Here is a 14,617-nt window from a genome sequence, read left to right on the forward strand (position 1 = left end):
TTATTTTTGTTCTTATATCTAATGAAAAGAAAGGTTTCTGAGTACGAAGCTTCCTGTTCGTTTTTTATTTTGAGGCCAGACGGTGGAGTTTACTTGTCTGGCAAACATCTCTAATTTAAGAAGCAGTATGATTCTGGGTATGAGAACATAAGTAGGAGTCTGTTTACAATTTTCTTTGATGAATTAGTTTGACTTTTCTCTTTCTCTTGCAGTGCTCAGGGAACAAAACTTTAACCAGAATGACGTGTGTGATGTCCTGGCATCTGCTGCGATGGAATGCAAAAATATAAATCAGAAGGAAAAATGCGATCGTGTGAAATGAAATCATCTACCTGCAGAAACTTAATGATTAATGTTTAGATAAATGAGCCGTAACATCCCTCAGGCTACGATGGAGCATATCCTGTCACCATTAGCAAATGTATGTATATAAACGAATGATCAAATATCATTATGACTTATGACACCGATATATCTGAAATCCTCTCACAGCAAAGAGAGCTACGACAGGCACATTTTAAGCTAACTCACGTAAAGAAAAGACAAAAAGCAAAGCAAAGACAAAATTAGTGAACAAGAAGGGATAAATATACATGAACCTCTTCTATTGTTCCTATCCCTATGGCACTGCCTCGGCGTCCATATTTACTGGGACTTTTCCCTGGAACAAGCAATGACTGGGCCACACAAGACAGGGCGAGGAGGGGGGGGGGAGAGCACAGAGAGAGGGAGGAGATGATAGATTGAAAAGGAACAAAAAGAAACACATCATAAGATCACACATGCGCACAGAACAAAGAATTTAAAACAGCAAGGTGCAGAGGAGCTTGAAGAAGGAGCTCGCAGCATGACTTAATAGACAAAAGACATAATATTGAGAAGCTTTTTATCGAGCGGAAAGCAGGCTGGGGGGGGGGGGTCCAACACGGGAGGGCACAGCGGGAGAGAGGGAGCGGTCACTGAGGTAGCAGGCATGTCGGCAAGTTTCTGCCCTCAGGGATACAGGTCTGTTTAGTGATGCATTCAGAAGGAGGAGGAGGGCAGAGAGGGTTGACAAAATCCCACAGGGGGAAGCTTTTTTAGAAAACTTTGTCCTTTCAGAAATGGGGTTCATTTAGTTTTTAAATTCAAAATACTACCTGTAATGGAATCTGCAGTTGAAAACACAGTTAGCCCCCATCTTTGAAAGAAACACAAGAGTGCAGTGTGCTGTTCTTTTGCATATATGGCTCGGTGCCATGCGTACTCTGCAGCCACACATGCAAATATAAAAAAGGAGGTAGTGGCATTAACAGGAAGAAAAGGAAGAAAGCACAGTAAGGAGGGAGGGAGGGAGTCTGGGTAATCATACAGCTGCCACACTGAGCTCGCTTCAGGACTCAGGGTAGAGGCTACACCGGGGCTCACAAGCAAACAGAGTCATCCTGCGTCGAGGAGGAAAATCATCGGATTCATCCCACGATGGAAAGTCTGTTTTTAAACCATCATCCTTTCATATCTAACTGTCACTCTGTGTGGTGAAGAGGACTCTCTGAACATATGGAAATGAATGAAATGCTGACAATGAAGTTGTGTTTGTGTTAATTTATCTAAACAGAGAAAAAAAAGAAAGTCATTACGAGGCGTACACAGGAAGAAAAGAAAAGCAACGAAAGCTGCTTTAGTAGAAAGCAAGAGTGTTTTTTTTTAAAATGTCAGGAGTGAAAGCTTCGATGCTAACATACTGATGGAAGTAAAGTGCTGCAACGTGACAAAAAGGTGTCATTTGCTAAAGTGCTGCTCATAATCAGGAATAAAGGGGTTCCCAGCCTGCTGTGTGTGTGTTTATTAACGGTGAAAATATACTGTATCCTCAGTGTGTGTGTCAGGTGGGCATCATGTCAACCAAAGTGGGCTACTTACAATCCCTGGGGTTTTGGGGCTCTCTGCGGGATTGTGGGTAAAGCTGCCACTGTGACTAGTGGAGACTGTGTTTGACTTCTTGTTACTGAGGCCCATGGCGTCCATAGACTGGCTTCTGCTGCGGATGACCCGCTACAGAGAGAAACGAGGAGATACCGTCAGTGGATCCACTTGAGATATTACGTGGAAACGCAACGACACCGACCCAATTTCTTCAGAGCAGTATATATACCACATATGTGACTCGAAACTCAATAATAGTGTATTTGTTGCTAATATCATTGATGGAATATAACAAAGTACATTTACTCAAGTACTGAACTTTACTTTACTTGAGTATTTCCATTTTCTGCTACCTTATACTGCAAATATTGTACTTTTTTGTCCATTACATTTATTAGATATCTTTAGTTACTAGTTACTTTGCAGGTTGCAAAGCTAAATAAGTGTTTTTATTATTATTATATCGACAATTGGAAAACAAAACACCAATAATATAATATATCTACATGATGAACCTATTGTAAAGTGCTAATATATGTAAGTATCTTATCTCTGAGGGCACGAGTGTCTCTATACGTATGTGTGTGCATTCCTGTGTGCACATGGACTCACAGTTGGTCTGTGCTCACATGTTTTTGTGATGTTTTGTGTGCAGGACTATTTTTGAACACTTAGGGGCAGTGCAGGTCAACAGGCAGGAGGGAGAGGCTGCGTAAAAAAAGGAGATGTAGGTTCACAGAAGGTCGACGAGAGTGTAGGCTTTGCGGTGGAGGAGGATGACGCCACATCTCTTCTCTCCAAAGTCATCATGTAACGGGGGGGGGGGGGGAAACATCTACAGTGGGGTTTTGGTGTCATGGGAGGGGACGATGAAACAGTGTGAGCAAAGAGGGCGGTGAAAGAAAGTAGGAGAGACAGCGAGACGGAGGCAGAGGGAGGAAAAGGCCGAGTGGGGACTCGTTGCAGATGTAATTCGTGGAGGTGTGAGGGAGAGGAAGAGAGGCACCGGGATGCCTCTCGACAGGTAGGAAGATAGGATTTGCGAGGCAAGAGCGCATTTGTACAGATGTATTGTTTGAAGATATGGAGAAGAGATGGATCTAAAGAGACAAGACAGACTGAGAGGAAGGTGGATATATATTTCTCTGGAGTTTGCATGGAAATACAGAAAAATGGGCTGAGAACTATAGTTGGCGACACAGAGAGAGGAGGAAAAACAGCAAGGGAACGCTGCCCATGGGGAGACATGCGAACTGCATCATCAGCTCCCTAATGAGGGGTCATTAAATCGTTCATCAGGCACACACAATCACAGCTCCCCACCACCACTGTGCCTCAACGGCTGGGCCACGCTCCACCACCCTAATGGTCATTGATGGAGCACTCTCAGTCAGAAGCAAGAGGAGTCTCGCCTTTCATGCACAACAGGACACTCAAAACCACACCATCACATGAAAACACACCGGAGTTCGAGGGGGGAAAAATCAAAATGCCACAGGACTGGTCCTTTGAGATACACTGCACATTTTCTATGCTTTTGTTTTCTCATGTGTGAATACCCAGAATCCCAGCCAAGAGACAGGGGAGGGAAAAGAAAAAGCATCCTAAAAGTTTATCCAGTCAACCATTCTCTCATGCATGTGGAGTCTGCAGATTAATGCCGCGTCTTGTCAAATGAGGCACGGTGGCGTACCTTAAAGGATTCAAAGAAGCCTCCTCCTCCTCCTCCTCCACCTCCTCCTCCGCCGCCCCCGTTCTCCAGCTTATCTTCGTCTCCACCCAGACCCATCATGGACTGGCTGTTTATGTGCAGCTCCTCGTACAGAGTCTCCAGCAGGGCTGAACGCGTGCGCTCCTGACAGCAACACAGCCGGAGTCAGTTTTGCACAGGTACAAACGCTGACCTTGAAATCTAAAAATTCAAGTTAGTTCATCATCGCACATTGAGGGATACCGGGCGACGCTGATGAAATGCGTATGACAGCAACGCATCAGGGTGACAGACAGCAGCGCTGGCGTTACTACAGAGAAATATCCTAACTGCTTGTCCTAGTTTCAGAGATACAGGGAAAAAACACTATCTTTCGTCTACAGAAGGAATTGCTAAACTCATGGCTCAAACCTCGTATATCATCTTGAGATGTCCTAACGAGAATTGAAAACTTGATTTTCAGTCTGCACTGGTTTTGCAGTGCCTGAATCCATGAAAACAGCTGTCTCGCTTCACTTGTCTCTGGCTAGCTAGCTTGCTGTAATGGACAAGAACAGACAGGCATTCAGTTTTAGCTTTTAATGGGCAAACAGGTTGACATCAATATCAGCTTCCCCAAATGACAACATAGATGGTAGTTTCTCAAACAGGCTAACATCGGCGTTAGCTTGTCCATCACGCTAATATCCATGTAAGCTTCTTCAACAGGCTAAAATTAGTGTTAGCCTGTCTAACAGGGTAGCATTAGTGTTAGCTTCTCCAACAGACTAACATTAAAGTTAGCTTCTCTGACAGGCTAACAGTAGTGATACCCTCTTCAACAAGCTGACATTGATGATAGCTTCTTCAGCAGGCTAATTTGGAGTTAGCTTATACAACAAGGTAGCATTAGTGTTCCTAACTCAAAAAAATATTTGGATAGACTGGTCTGTAACTGAAAGTGTCCTAAGGTCCTAAACTGAGGATACTGAAGATTCAAACTGAGGAAGTTAATGTAATGTGGCCCCAGCACTTGGAGCTCCTGTGCGTTGTGGTATAAACGTCACTTGAAATCACTTTACTATCAAGCACACCTATGCGAACCGGCGTGTAACTCAAGTGTACACACACGCACAAACACACTGCAGGTATTCAGCTTGCATTGCGACACTCGTCTCACCTCCAGCTTGGCAAACTTCTCAGCCTTGTAGCAGGCGTACTCTGCGTTGATGAGCTTGGTAAATAGGAACTCGCGGAAGTCGAGTCCCTGAGGGGAAGGCAAATAAAGAGACGGAGAGGCGGAGAGTATGAAGGTTTTATGATGTCTGCTTGTAAAGGAGAATTGAGTTTCGGGAATTTGTGTGACTGCTGACCTTTTTGAAGATGGCAGGGTCAGGCAGAGCCGGCCCGAAGAAAGGTACATCATCCCGTGCTGTGACAGACACCTGGAGGCGAAAGCAGGTGAGCACAGTCTTTATAATACATGTGCTACTTTTCACAGAGCTGCACAGAAGATTGAGAGCTCCTGAAAAATGAATGAGCGAATCTAAAATGGGTTTGACAGGTCACAGTGTGTCAAACGTTCTTAATACATACGCCGTCCTTGAAAACCAAACCTTGTAGGTGACGTTGTCCGTACACCCGTTCTCCACCTGCACCACCACGTACGCGTGCAGGAAGTTGGACTGGATCATGTCGGGCACAAAGGGCGTATTCTCCTCCTGGAACACGATGGCTACGATGTCGTTGCCTATGTGCCTCTTCCTCTGCAGCTGGATGGCACAGATAGACAAAATTAACAGCGGCGGAAACATCTCAAATGACCAGTTGGAGAATCGGAAACACGGGAACACTTCCAGGACTTTCAAATGAAAGACTGACAGGGAATAAATATAGTCCCAGCAGAGAGCTGGGCACGACTTTGATCCAAGAACCCAACCATCTTTAGATGTTTGACAGCCCAGTTTAACACCAAACGGCAAAAAATGTGAAATTATTATGTCTTTTATCTCTCTTGAAGCATGTGTTAAGGACACAAAAGTGAAATCTATACACAGAAATAGTAAAACTCATATGTGTGCAGAACATCTATGAATGCGCAGCAGGTACCGGCCTAGAAAACCCCATAAATCCAGGTAATCTGTTTCTTTTCAAAGGAGTGAGGACGAGGTTAGAATAATTCAGGCCCAAGGTTTTAATGGCTGTTGATGGTGTTAGAATTTAATGCATCTGAATACGAGCGGAGGTGCTGCAAAGTCAAACAAAAATGCTTTATGATTCTGCAGATCGCTGAAAGTTAGTGACCCGTATCATCCCTGCATTTTCCCCGGTTGCCAAAAAGCTTCAAAGTTGCCGAAAGGACACCTCGTACGCTTGGAGGACGGCGCGACTCTGCTCGAGTTTTTTAAATTTCTATTCAAGCAATATCTTTTAAAACCCTCGGTGGTGCCAAGCATCAGGGACACCGTCGGGATATGTGACTCGACCTCATTGTCTTTTTAGCTAGGAACTCGCAAAGGTCCCATAAATATCAGAGGAGATTACTTTCTTCTCCCTACTTTTTGAAAATTCATCTAACTTTTAATATGTCACAATGTGTGTGATTAGGGTTTTTGCAGTAGCTGGGAGCAAATTTCCTGTTTGAGACGTGATAAATAGTGTTCATGAAGTGTTTTTCTCTCAGCAATCAAACAGTAAACTACTACTAATAATAATAACGGATATGAAAATGTCAAAATACATTCTGTTCAGCCTCTTGATATCTCATCATCAGTCTTGACATCATGGTATGAGGGTTATTCAAACAAACTTAAGTAGAGACTTTTAACAAAGCCACTTCACACCTGTTGCTATCGGCTCTAATTTAGCAGCTGTAGTCGTAGCCGGCGCTCCGATAAAATGCCTCAAGAGTCGTCTGATTGTGTGCGCTGTAAATATTGACTCTGGGATTTATAGACGGGCTCTTTTTTTGCTTATCAGTCCAATTACTTCACAGCCAGTCTGTTAAAGTCCCACATGAGAACAATCAGCCATCTGTTTCAGGCGCCGGCACGTTTTTTTTTCAGAATTTGCTGATGTCGTAAAAAAACAGGAATATAAAAGAAATACATTCATCAAATAGTACGAATGTGTTAGACTTTCATTAATCATCAAAAAAGCGACTAATTTTCCTTGTAATTGCACTTCTGAACACAAGTTTCAGTGTGAAATAACATTGTTTTAGACAGATATGAATGAGCAACAATTAAAAGTCATTAATGGGGAAATTCGAGTTATATTTGTAGCCATTTTTACACAGCTTGTTCAAGGCGTGAATGTTGCGCTGTTGTTTCCACCTCCCCCGTCGTACTGTATGAAACATACAGACGAGGACTGGGTCACTGTTGTTCTGCCTTTTAGTCAGCAGTGGAGGTAGAAACAGAGCTGAAGAGATGTCTGTATAAAAAAGGTAAGACGGCAGCATGGGTGACACGCTGTTTCATGCGCCGTTGTGCTTCAGGAACGACGGCATGCTATCCAAAATCACACACTGGGGGGGCCGAGCCAGCGGGTCTTTGTTGCAGCAGTAACGCCGAATCTCTGTGCAGGAATGTCTGTTGTTAAGATGTATTTCTGAGACAGTAGTGAGGGCTGAGAGTGAAACAGGAACCATGTGGCGGCAGAAGGAGGGCAGCCAGGTTACCACTGTATCATCCCCGAGCTTATGAGCTGTCGGCTTTAATATTTACTCACGCGGGGGCTTTCTGATCCCAGATAGCTGAATAATATTCACCCCAGTTTCTCTCTGCCAAACTCAACACAGACAGACACTTAAAAAAATAAAAGTGTGGGGCTGGATTGAGACACCTGAAACCTTTAAACACTGCCCAGTATATCCGCTCAGATCGGCTCATATTCAGACAGATCTAGCTCCATTAATTCTGCGGTTTCTCCCCCCAGAAATAATGCTATGTTATTACAGTTGCACCTTGCCTTCTTCTCTCGAGCTCCCTCATGAATCATCCCATGTGGGTGTTATTTATGTCCTCTGTCTCTCCTCATGCCTCGCCAATATGGACAGTCTGTGTGCAACGCAGGGTTACTGTGGTAACAAAGTTCAAGAGGCAGCTGAAGACTAATGCAGCTTTCTGCAACACGGCATCAAAGAGGCGAGAGTCTCCAGCCACGAACCGACGAGGGAGAAACTTCAATGGCAGTAGAGAGAACAATGCAATGCTAGGGCCTCTAAAAAATGATATTTCTCTTGGACAGTGGAGTAGTGAGGACATCAAACCTGCAAGCAAACAAAAAGTTTACTCTTTGCAAATGCTCATCACTGTCTTTACTGCATGTGTAAAACACAAGTACGTTAAAGACAAACAGGTTTTTAGATATTCATTTGATCAGAGAGTTTTTCAGCACTAAGGGAAGTGAATTCTGCCTTTTGCTGAAATATTCCTTACATACCGGTACAATAAATGTGAAAGCACCATCAGAAGACAGGTAGCTTAGCTTAGCACAAAGACTGGAAACAAGGATAAACAGCTAGCCTCGCCTCTAAAACCTCTAAAACTCACTAATACAGGTATACTATGGTGGATTTGTTGTTTGCATTTTATAAACACACTATTCAAAGTTGGCCCGTCCTCCCTGGCTCAACTTGTGAGCAGCTGGGGTCGAGCGAGCTAGAGAGCGAATGAGCAGAGGGAGCTACGTTAGCGAGAACAGAGCTGTGAATCAGAGAGCAAAACAATTATGTTTGTTTTACAGCAGTTATGTTGTAAAGCACAAACAAACAAACCCACACCTCTGCACAACCCTACAGATTTTGTGCGAATGCAGCCGGAATGCGCGCATCATCCCATCTGTTGTTTGCCTCTGTGGTCCATCTGTGTGTGTGTGTGTGTGTAGCTCAGCCCTGCCCTCGGTCAAACAGCCACAGACCTGCAGCTGCAGCTTTTATGCAGACTATAGTCCCATAGCCAATAATACTTCCAGCTGGCTGCACACTACTGCCCCAAAGGTTGACACCCAGAAACACCGCAAAATACTGAGAAAAAATAACATTATATAGGCAGAGGGCAGGGTCTCTGCAGATACAGACACATCCTTGGAATGGATTGTAAGTGATGCTCGAGATAAATATACTTCGTTTTAAGAAAAGTCCTGCGTAGTATACCTTCAACATGCTATGTCATGTTTGTTTAATCTGTACAAAAACCAGAGTTAAATTAAAAATGACAACTTGTGATAGTATAGGGCTGGCCAAGAAATAGTCTGGCACATAACCTTCTGTAAAACGTTCATTGTTATTTATACTTACCTAACAAAGAAGATATTATGTATTAACTAGTGAGTTATGAGGTGCTGGTATAAAGATTTATAAAGACATAGCCAGGCAAGCAATAGTTTAACATTTACCATACACGTGAGAGCAGTATTCATCTTCTCATCTAACTCTCAACTAGAAAAGGGAATTGTGTATTTTCAGGAATTGGAAATCTTTCAACCGCTGATTCAAATTAGCGTCATTTAAAAAAACCTTCATTTGGATTTTACAGCCCTGACCCATTAGCTGCTGCTGTTGCTGCAGTACGACACGTGGAAGAGTCACAAGAAGAGGCCTTTACAAATCAATTAGTGAAGCGAATTGCCCTGAAAGCACCAATTAGTTCCCCTGATAATTAATCATTGGAATGTCACTTTACCTGCTGTGAGTCTCCCTCTGTGTAAGGCAGCTTGGTGGACACGTGGAACATAATCTCCTTATTATGGAAACTTGTGTAGATGGATTCTGTCCCCGTTTGCCCGTGAGTGACATCCAGCCCACCCCGAAATCTGACAAGAAAAGAAGCAGAAGAAAAGAGGAGGTTTAAGGGCACAGGCAAGGAAAAAGTAGAGGGAAAAAAAGAAGATAAAAGAAAGTAAAGTAAAAAGGCAAAACGAGGACTGAGGTGAGCAGCCAAGAGGAAGAAGCGAGGCGAACAAAGCAGTGAACATAAGAGTGTTGCTCTCGGAGCACCCGGTCCTTCCACGCTCATCCATCATTGAGCGAATGCCAAGGGCACTTCTTCTGCCTCCTCAATCACAATGTCAGCAACACTGCAAATATCAGGACACTCCAAATCGCTTTTTCAGGGGATTGATTTAAAGCCAGCTCTGATCAATAGGTAAGTGAATGATGACCTGCTTCTGACAGACATGAGGTGGCGTGCGGTACTGAGACAGAAACAGACGTGCTGAAATCGAACTGAGTTTAACTGAAAAAGTGTCCGAACCCTTTAAAGTCGTGAAGCTCAATCTTGTGGCCCAGAAACTCCAAGAACTCAACAAAGGCAGGACTTTCTTCCATGTTTCCAAACAGCTCCTCCTCTGATGTCTGCGTGGAGGGAAAGCAGAGGACATTTTCAGGAGGGAGTGACACATGACTTCAAAAGCGAAGATTAGCAGCGGTATATCTCTGAGGGCGCACTCACCTGGCCAAACTTTTGATAAATGACTCCAAACTTGAAGTTGTTGCTGATCACGTGCTCATCAAAGGTGACAATGAGCCTTGATGCCTGAGGATGAGAGAAGGGAGAGTTTCCAGAGTTTTCTTGGGGATGTGGTGTCGGTGGAGAAAGTAATAACTGGAGAAATCTCAGTAAGTGCTGCTGCCTACCTTTGGGTAGAGGACGGGATAAAACCTATCCACGTTTACTTCTTCACAAACAAGCTGGAAGTGGAAAAGTAGTTTTCAAATTCAGCTTTTCTCATTTTAAACATATAGCAACATATTTTTAACAATATATTCTGTGTGATACCTTGGCCATCTGAACCACATTGGGGAACTCGGTAAGGCAGGAAATGGGAATCACGTCATGGAAGGTTTTTAACTTTGTGCTGAAAGGCAGAAAAACAGTTTGAAAAGTCAGAATGCTCACTGTTAAGTTTCTAATCCAAAGAAATCCTCTGGCTGCTTTAATGATTTTTTTTTTCTTTGGTGCTTTGCATTCATGCAAGTGAGTCGCCAGTTCTAAGGGGATCTTTTCCTATAGATGCCGTGTGTGGCTGGGATTATAATGGTCTTTACATTTGATGTGTTTGAGCCAAGATTGCCTGGGAGAGGGTCAAATGGGCATCATTACTTTTTCAGGGAGTAAAGAAAAACTTTACACAAAATGAGCTACAAAGTGAGCGCTGGATGCTAATCGTCCCCTTGACACACTCCTTAATGTGGATATTAATTATGCAGCAGTTACTAACTGTATTGACTTGTGCAGGATCGTGACAAAACAAGTCACGTCCTCGTTGCACCTTAAAACTTGAAATTTTGGGGCAAGAAGCGAGCCACAAACTGCTGATAACTGACTGAAAATCAGATAAATATGGTAGCTAAGAATCCAAACAGGGTTGTGTTAGAGGGAAACCAGACTTATCCTAAATCTTCTCATGCTTATTTACTTAGATGAAGGCTAACTTAGCTTTACAATGCAATACAATCCTTGTTTGTTCATCATAAACTGGTGAGGAAGTTGACTTTTTGTCTGGAACATGCAGCTTTTATTAGCATTTTTTCAAATTTAACACAAACCCAAACAGTAAGACCCACTGACAATGAAAATAAAAATAAAACATACGCTCAAAAACTAAAATAACAGTCAACATAAATCGGCACACAACGATTACAAACGAAAATGTACAGCTAAAAGTTAAGGGGGCTAAAATAGGAGAGATGGATGGAGACATAACTTAGAGTATATAATGGTCTTTTACAACATTAATGTGATGAAGACAGAGACCCAGCAGACGTTCATTCAATCATGTGAGACGGGAGACTCTCCATGTAATTGATTAAAGATTGCCATACTTCATAAAAGAAAAGGACTATTTTCCTCGGTATGCACTTCTGAGAGCCACACTCCGTCTGGCAATGTGAGATTCGACTTCCACTCCATCGCAATGATTTGGAGCATATGCTTTAACACAATCTCATCTATGTAGGATTTCCCATTGAAGACTCCCTTCAGAAATGTCTTGTTTTAAAGCAACAACCCAAAGCGTCAGTAGAAGACTCGACAATCAACCACGTTTCTCCAGGAAGTTACATTTTGTTGCTTTAAATAAGTCAATGGAGGGTGAAGGTCACTCAGAGACAACAAGCAACAATTGCTGAAATGAGAAGCTTGTTTTTCTCTCCTTACGTCTGAAATAAAGGCCTCATTTGTTTTAAAATGGGTCACTGATTTACACTAATATGCAGGACTAACGGCACTAATATACAGAAAGCTTAACAACCTGTTATCCTCATGTTTGCTAATGTTGTTTTAGTGTGTGGGACTCTAACAGCAAAATATAGAAGAAGCGATTATGACACATCATGTAGATCTCTTACAGATGCTTTAAATATGGACTGTGAGTCACTGCCTGTGACTAAACCAGCTGAGGGGACTGAATTTGACTGGGGGTGATGGGGTGACTGTGGGTGGTGCCCATCCAGTGGAAAACATCACTATGTGAAAAATGTTGTGGGCTGAATGGCCGTTACCTCGCAACATACTCATCCACTCGAAGGCTCCATTAACGAAGAGGGGAGGCAGCTATTAAAATCTGGAGTGGAGTCTCTCTGGTGCTAAAATTAATTCACAGGTTATTTTGTGTTCTGCCTCTCTCCCCCTCGTCTGTCTTTAGCAGAATGTGAAGAGGATTTCAGCGAGTGAGCATGAGTTTGGGCGATGGTGGGTGGAAGGCATTATGCTCGTACAGCAGGGATGAATAGTGTGCTGATTGTTGAGTACTTTGTGGCACAGTTTTCATTTAAGTCAACATTTATAGACAAGCGTGAGTGTTGACGCTGTACTACGCAAACCTTCAACACTTTTATTTATACTTTCATAAGTCTCTGTTTGGCCCTGGTGTGGGTTTTGTGGACACAAAAGCAGAACTTTGAAAGTTATTTGGGGATTTTTATGGTCAGATTTCTGTATGTTATGAGAAGCAGTTAGTTTATTTTATTCATCTTTTATTTAGCCAGAAGGGTACCTTTGAGATACACAATCTCTTTTTCCAGGGAGTCCTTGAGGTCCTGGCCATGTAGTCAGCATAAGCAGTTTCACATAAAAAATAAGGGAAAGAGGTAATAAATGTTCATGGGCGCATTATCTAGTATGCAGACTTTATTTTTCTTGTTTTCGCAGGTTCACCTCATTGGAGACCTATTTTATTTTTTTCCTTTCCTGCAGAGTTCTTGTTTATGGAAAAGATATCGACAGTAAAAAGGTCAAAGCCCAACAGAAGCTCCTCTCTCCCACAGGAAACAATGTTCCTGAAACGCCTCGTCAGTAGTCTCGCCTTAATAAAAAAAAAAAAGAGTCACACATTTGCACCATTCAGCTAGTTTGGCAAGTAGGAATTGATTTAGCACAGCTGCTCGGTAGTTGTTAGCGGTGCTGGCACAGGCTTGTGCGAGCTGACCAATCAGGGGGAGAGTGGGTATTGGGGAGGCGGGGCCTTAAAGAGACAGAGCCCATTAGAGGATTGATGGAGGAGATGTCCACAAAACTCTGTGTTATGAAGCCCTTCCTGAGATTAAATTTAGTTAATAAACACAGGTCAGACACAAAATGCTGTGAGTGAGCCGAAGTGGAAGAAAGGTGAGTACATTCATTAAAGAAGCAATCCCTTAACAATAGCTCGGACGCTGTCTGAAATAGGCAGAAGATGTCTGAAGTCGTGTTCAATTGAAGATGAAATGTAACCGGCACCCTCTGACAGCAGGGGCGAGCCTCTCCGCAGCGCTGCCTATTGTCAGCAATCGAGCTGTAAAACACATTTTTAAGTTCATCACTAAGGCAACCTGTGAGAGCTCAGATGCCTTTCTTCCTGTGTGTCATTTTTGCTCGGCTTAACACTATCCTTGAGCTATAAAGAAAAAAAACAAAACAAACATCAACCCCATAATGTAGCCCACACAATCAAGCCATGTGTGAAAAATTCTGTCAGTGAAATGGTACTGTGTGGGAGAGTGATGAGTAAATGCTAAACATCGCTGCATTACATAGATATCTGAAGCAGGATTGTTGCAGGTTTGATGCAAGAAAAGGACAATAGAGGGAGATAAGTCGAGTTACGGCAAAGAACAATTGTAAAGGACTGTGAGTAGGTACGAACACGTGAGAGAGCAAAAAGCACAAACGGGAGAAAAAAACAGGTCAAAGATAAAGATAATAGGAAACTGTACCGAAGCATCAAGCGCAGATGCTCTTGATCCCCGATGACATCGTACTTTATGGAAAAGACCAAGTGGCCCAGGGCGGCATCCATGGTGTAATAATTAAAGTGTTCCTGCGGGCGGAAAAGCAGAAGTTACTTTAATGCAAGAAAGAACACTCCTCCAGCAACTGACAGTGGGTGACATAATAATAATAATAAAATGCTATAATAAATTGGAAAAGGAGAGAGAGTAACGGTCTTTTAATTAAGGGAAGTAGTTGAACTGTCCTTGAGGAAAAGGTGTGAAACAAGGTACAGTGTATCTACTTGTATCTCTTATTTGGAACAAATTGCTTTGTGTATATATATATATATATATATATATATATGTATATATATAACAGAAATACTGTATTTACAAGAGGGCGATTTGTTTCACAGTTTAAAATCACATAGCATAGTGTGGCGACATGTACTTCCCCAGAGTGACTTCAAGAGGAGCACAGACTTTGACGTGTTGTTGTGAGGAGTTATAAAGGTTAATGAGTGATAGATAACCGACACACGACCTCAGAAGCAGACATGTGACGAATTAAAGGGAAACTCTGAATGAATGAGTGGAGAAACCTTTTGAGCGCTCACTCTTTTATGCTTTGGGGGGGCGCTTGGCTTTAATCACCTCTATCCTCTGAAGAAACATTTCTATCATGATGGGAGTGGTGGTGGTTTGATGAGTACGAAAATGATGTGAATCAAACGCGATGGCCGCAGCAGTCGTTAGATCTCACTGGGTGAAGTCAACCCATTATTATCAGTGTAGTCAGTATTATTTTGAGCCAGAATGAAATGTCT

General features: G+C 42.8%; 1 protein-coding gene across 5 annotated transcripts in view; it reads right to left on the reverse strand.

Moving 5' to 3' along the window:
- The window catches only part of rap1gapb (RAP1 GTPase activating protein b), a 110,311-nt gene that overhangs the window by 7,038 nt on the left and 88,656 nt on the right, over nucleotides 1-14,617 (reverse strand). For 3 of the 5 annotated variants that reach the window (XM_084346174.1, XM_084346170.1, XM_084346173.1), the window contains 12 exons: nucleotides 13,794-13,897; nucleotides 10,378-10,456; nucleotides 10,236-10,289; nucleotides 10,051-10,134; nucleotides 9,853-9,953; nucleotides 9,283-9,412; nucleotides 5,212-5,367; nucleotides 4,969-5,040; nucleotides 4,776-4,862; nucleotides 3,599-3,760; nucleotides 1,903-2,034; nucleotides 600-677 (listed from right to left, as the gene is read on the reverse strand). In XM_084346174.1, coding sequence (XP_084202300.1) covers nucleotides 600-677; nucleotides 1,903-2,034; nucleotides 3,599-3,760; nucleotides 4,776-4,862; nucleotides 4,969-5,040; nucleotides 5,212-5,367; nucleotides 9,283-9,412; nucleotides 9,853-9,953; nucleotides 10,051-10,134; nucleotides 10,236-10,289; nucleotides 10,378-10,456; nucleotides 13,794-13,897 — 1,239 coding nt within the window. The remainder of the gene's footprint in view (nucleotides 1-599; nucleotides 678-1,902; nucleotides 2,035-3,598; nucleotides 3,761-4,775; nucleotides 4,863-4,968; nucleotides 5,041-5,211; nucleotides 5,368-9,282; nucleotides 9,413-9,852; nucleotides 9,954-10,050; nucleotides 10,135-10,235; nucleotides 10,290-10,377; nucleotides 10,457-13,793; nucleotides 13,898-14,617) is intronic. The other 2 variants (XM_084346171.1, XM_084346172.1) reach the window with 2 other exon arrangements.

This window comes from Pagrus pagrus (assembly GCF_965226575.1).
Source record: "Pagrus pagrus genome assembly, chromosome: 3".
NCBI classification, from domain to species: domain Eukaryota; kingdom Metazoa; phylum Chordata; class Actinopteri; order Spariformes; family Sparidae; genus Pagrus; species Pagrus pagrus.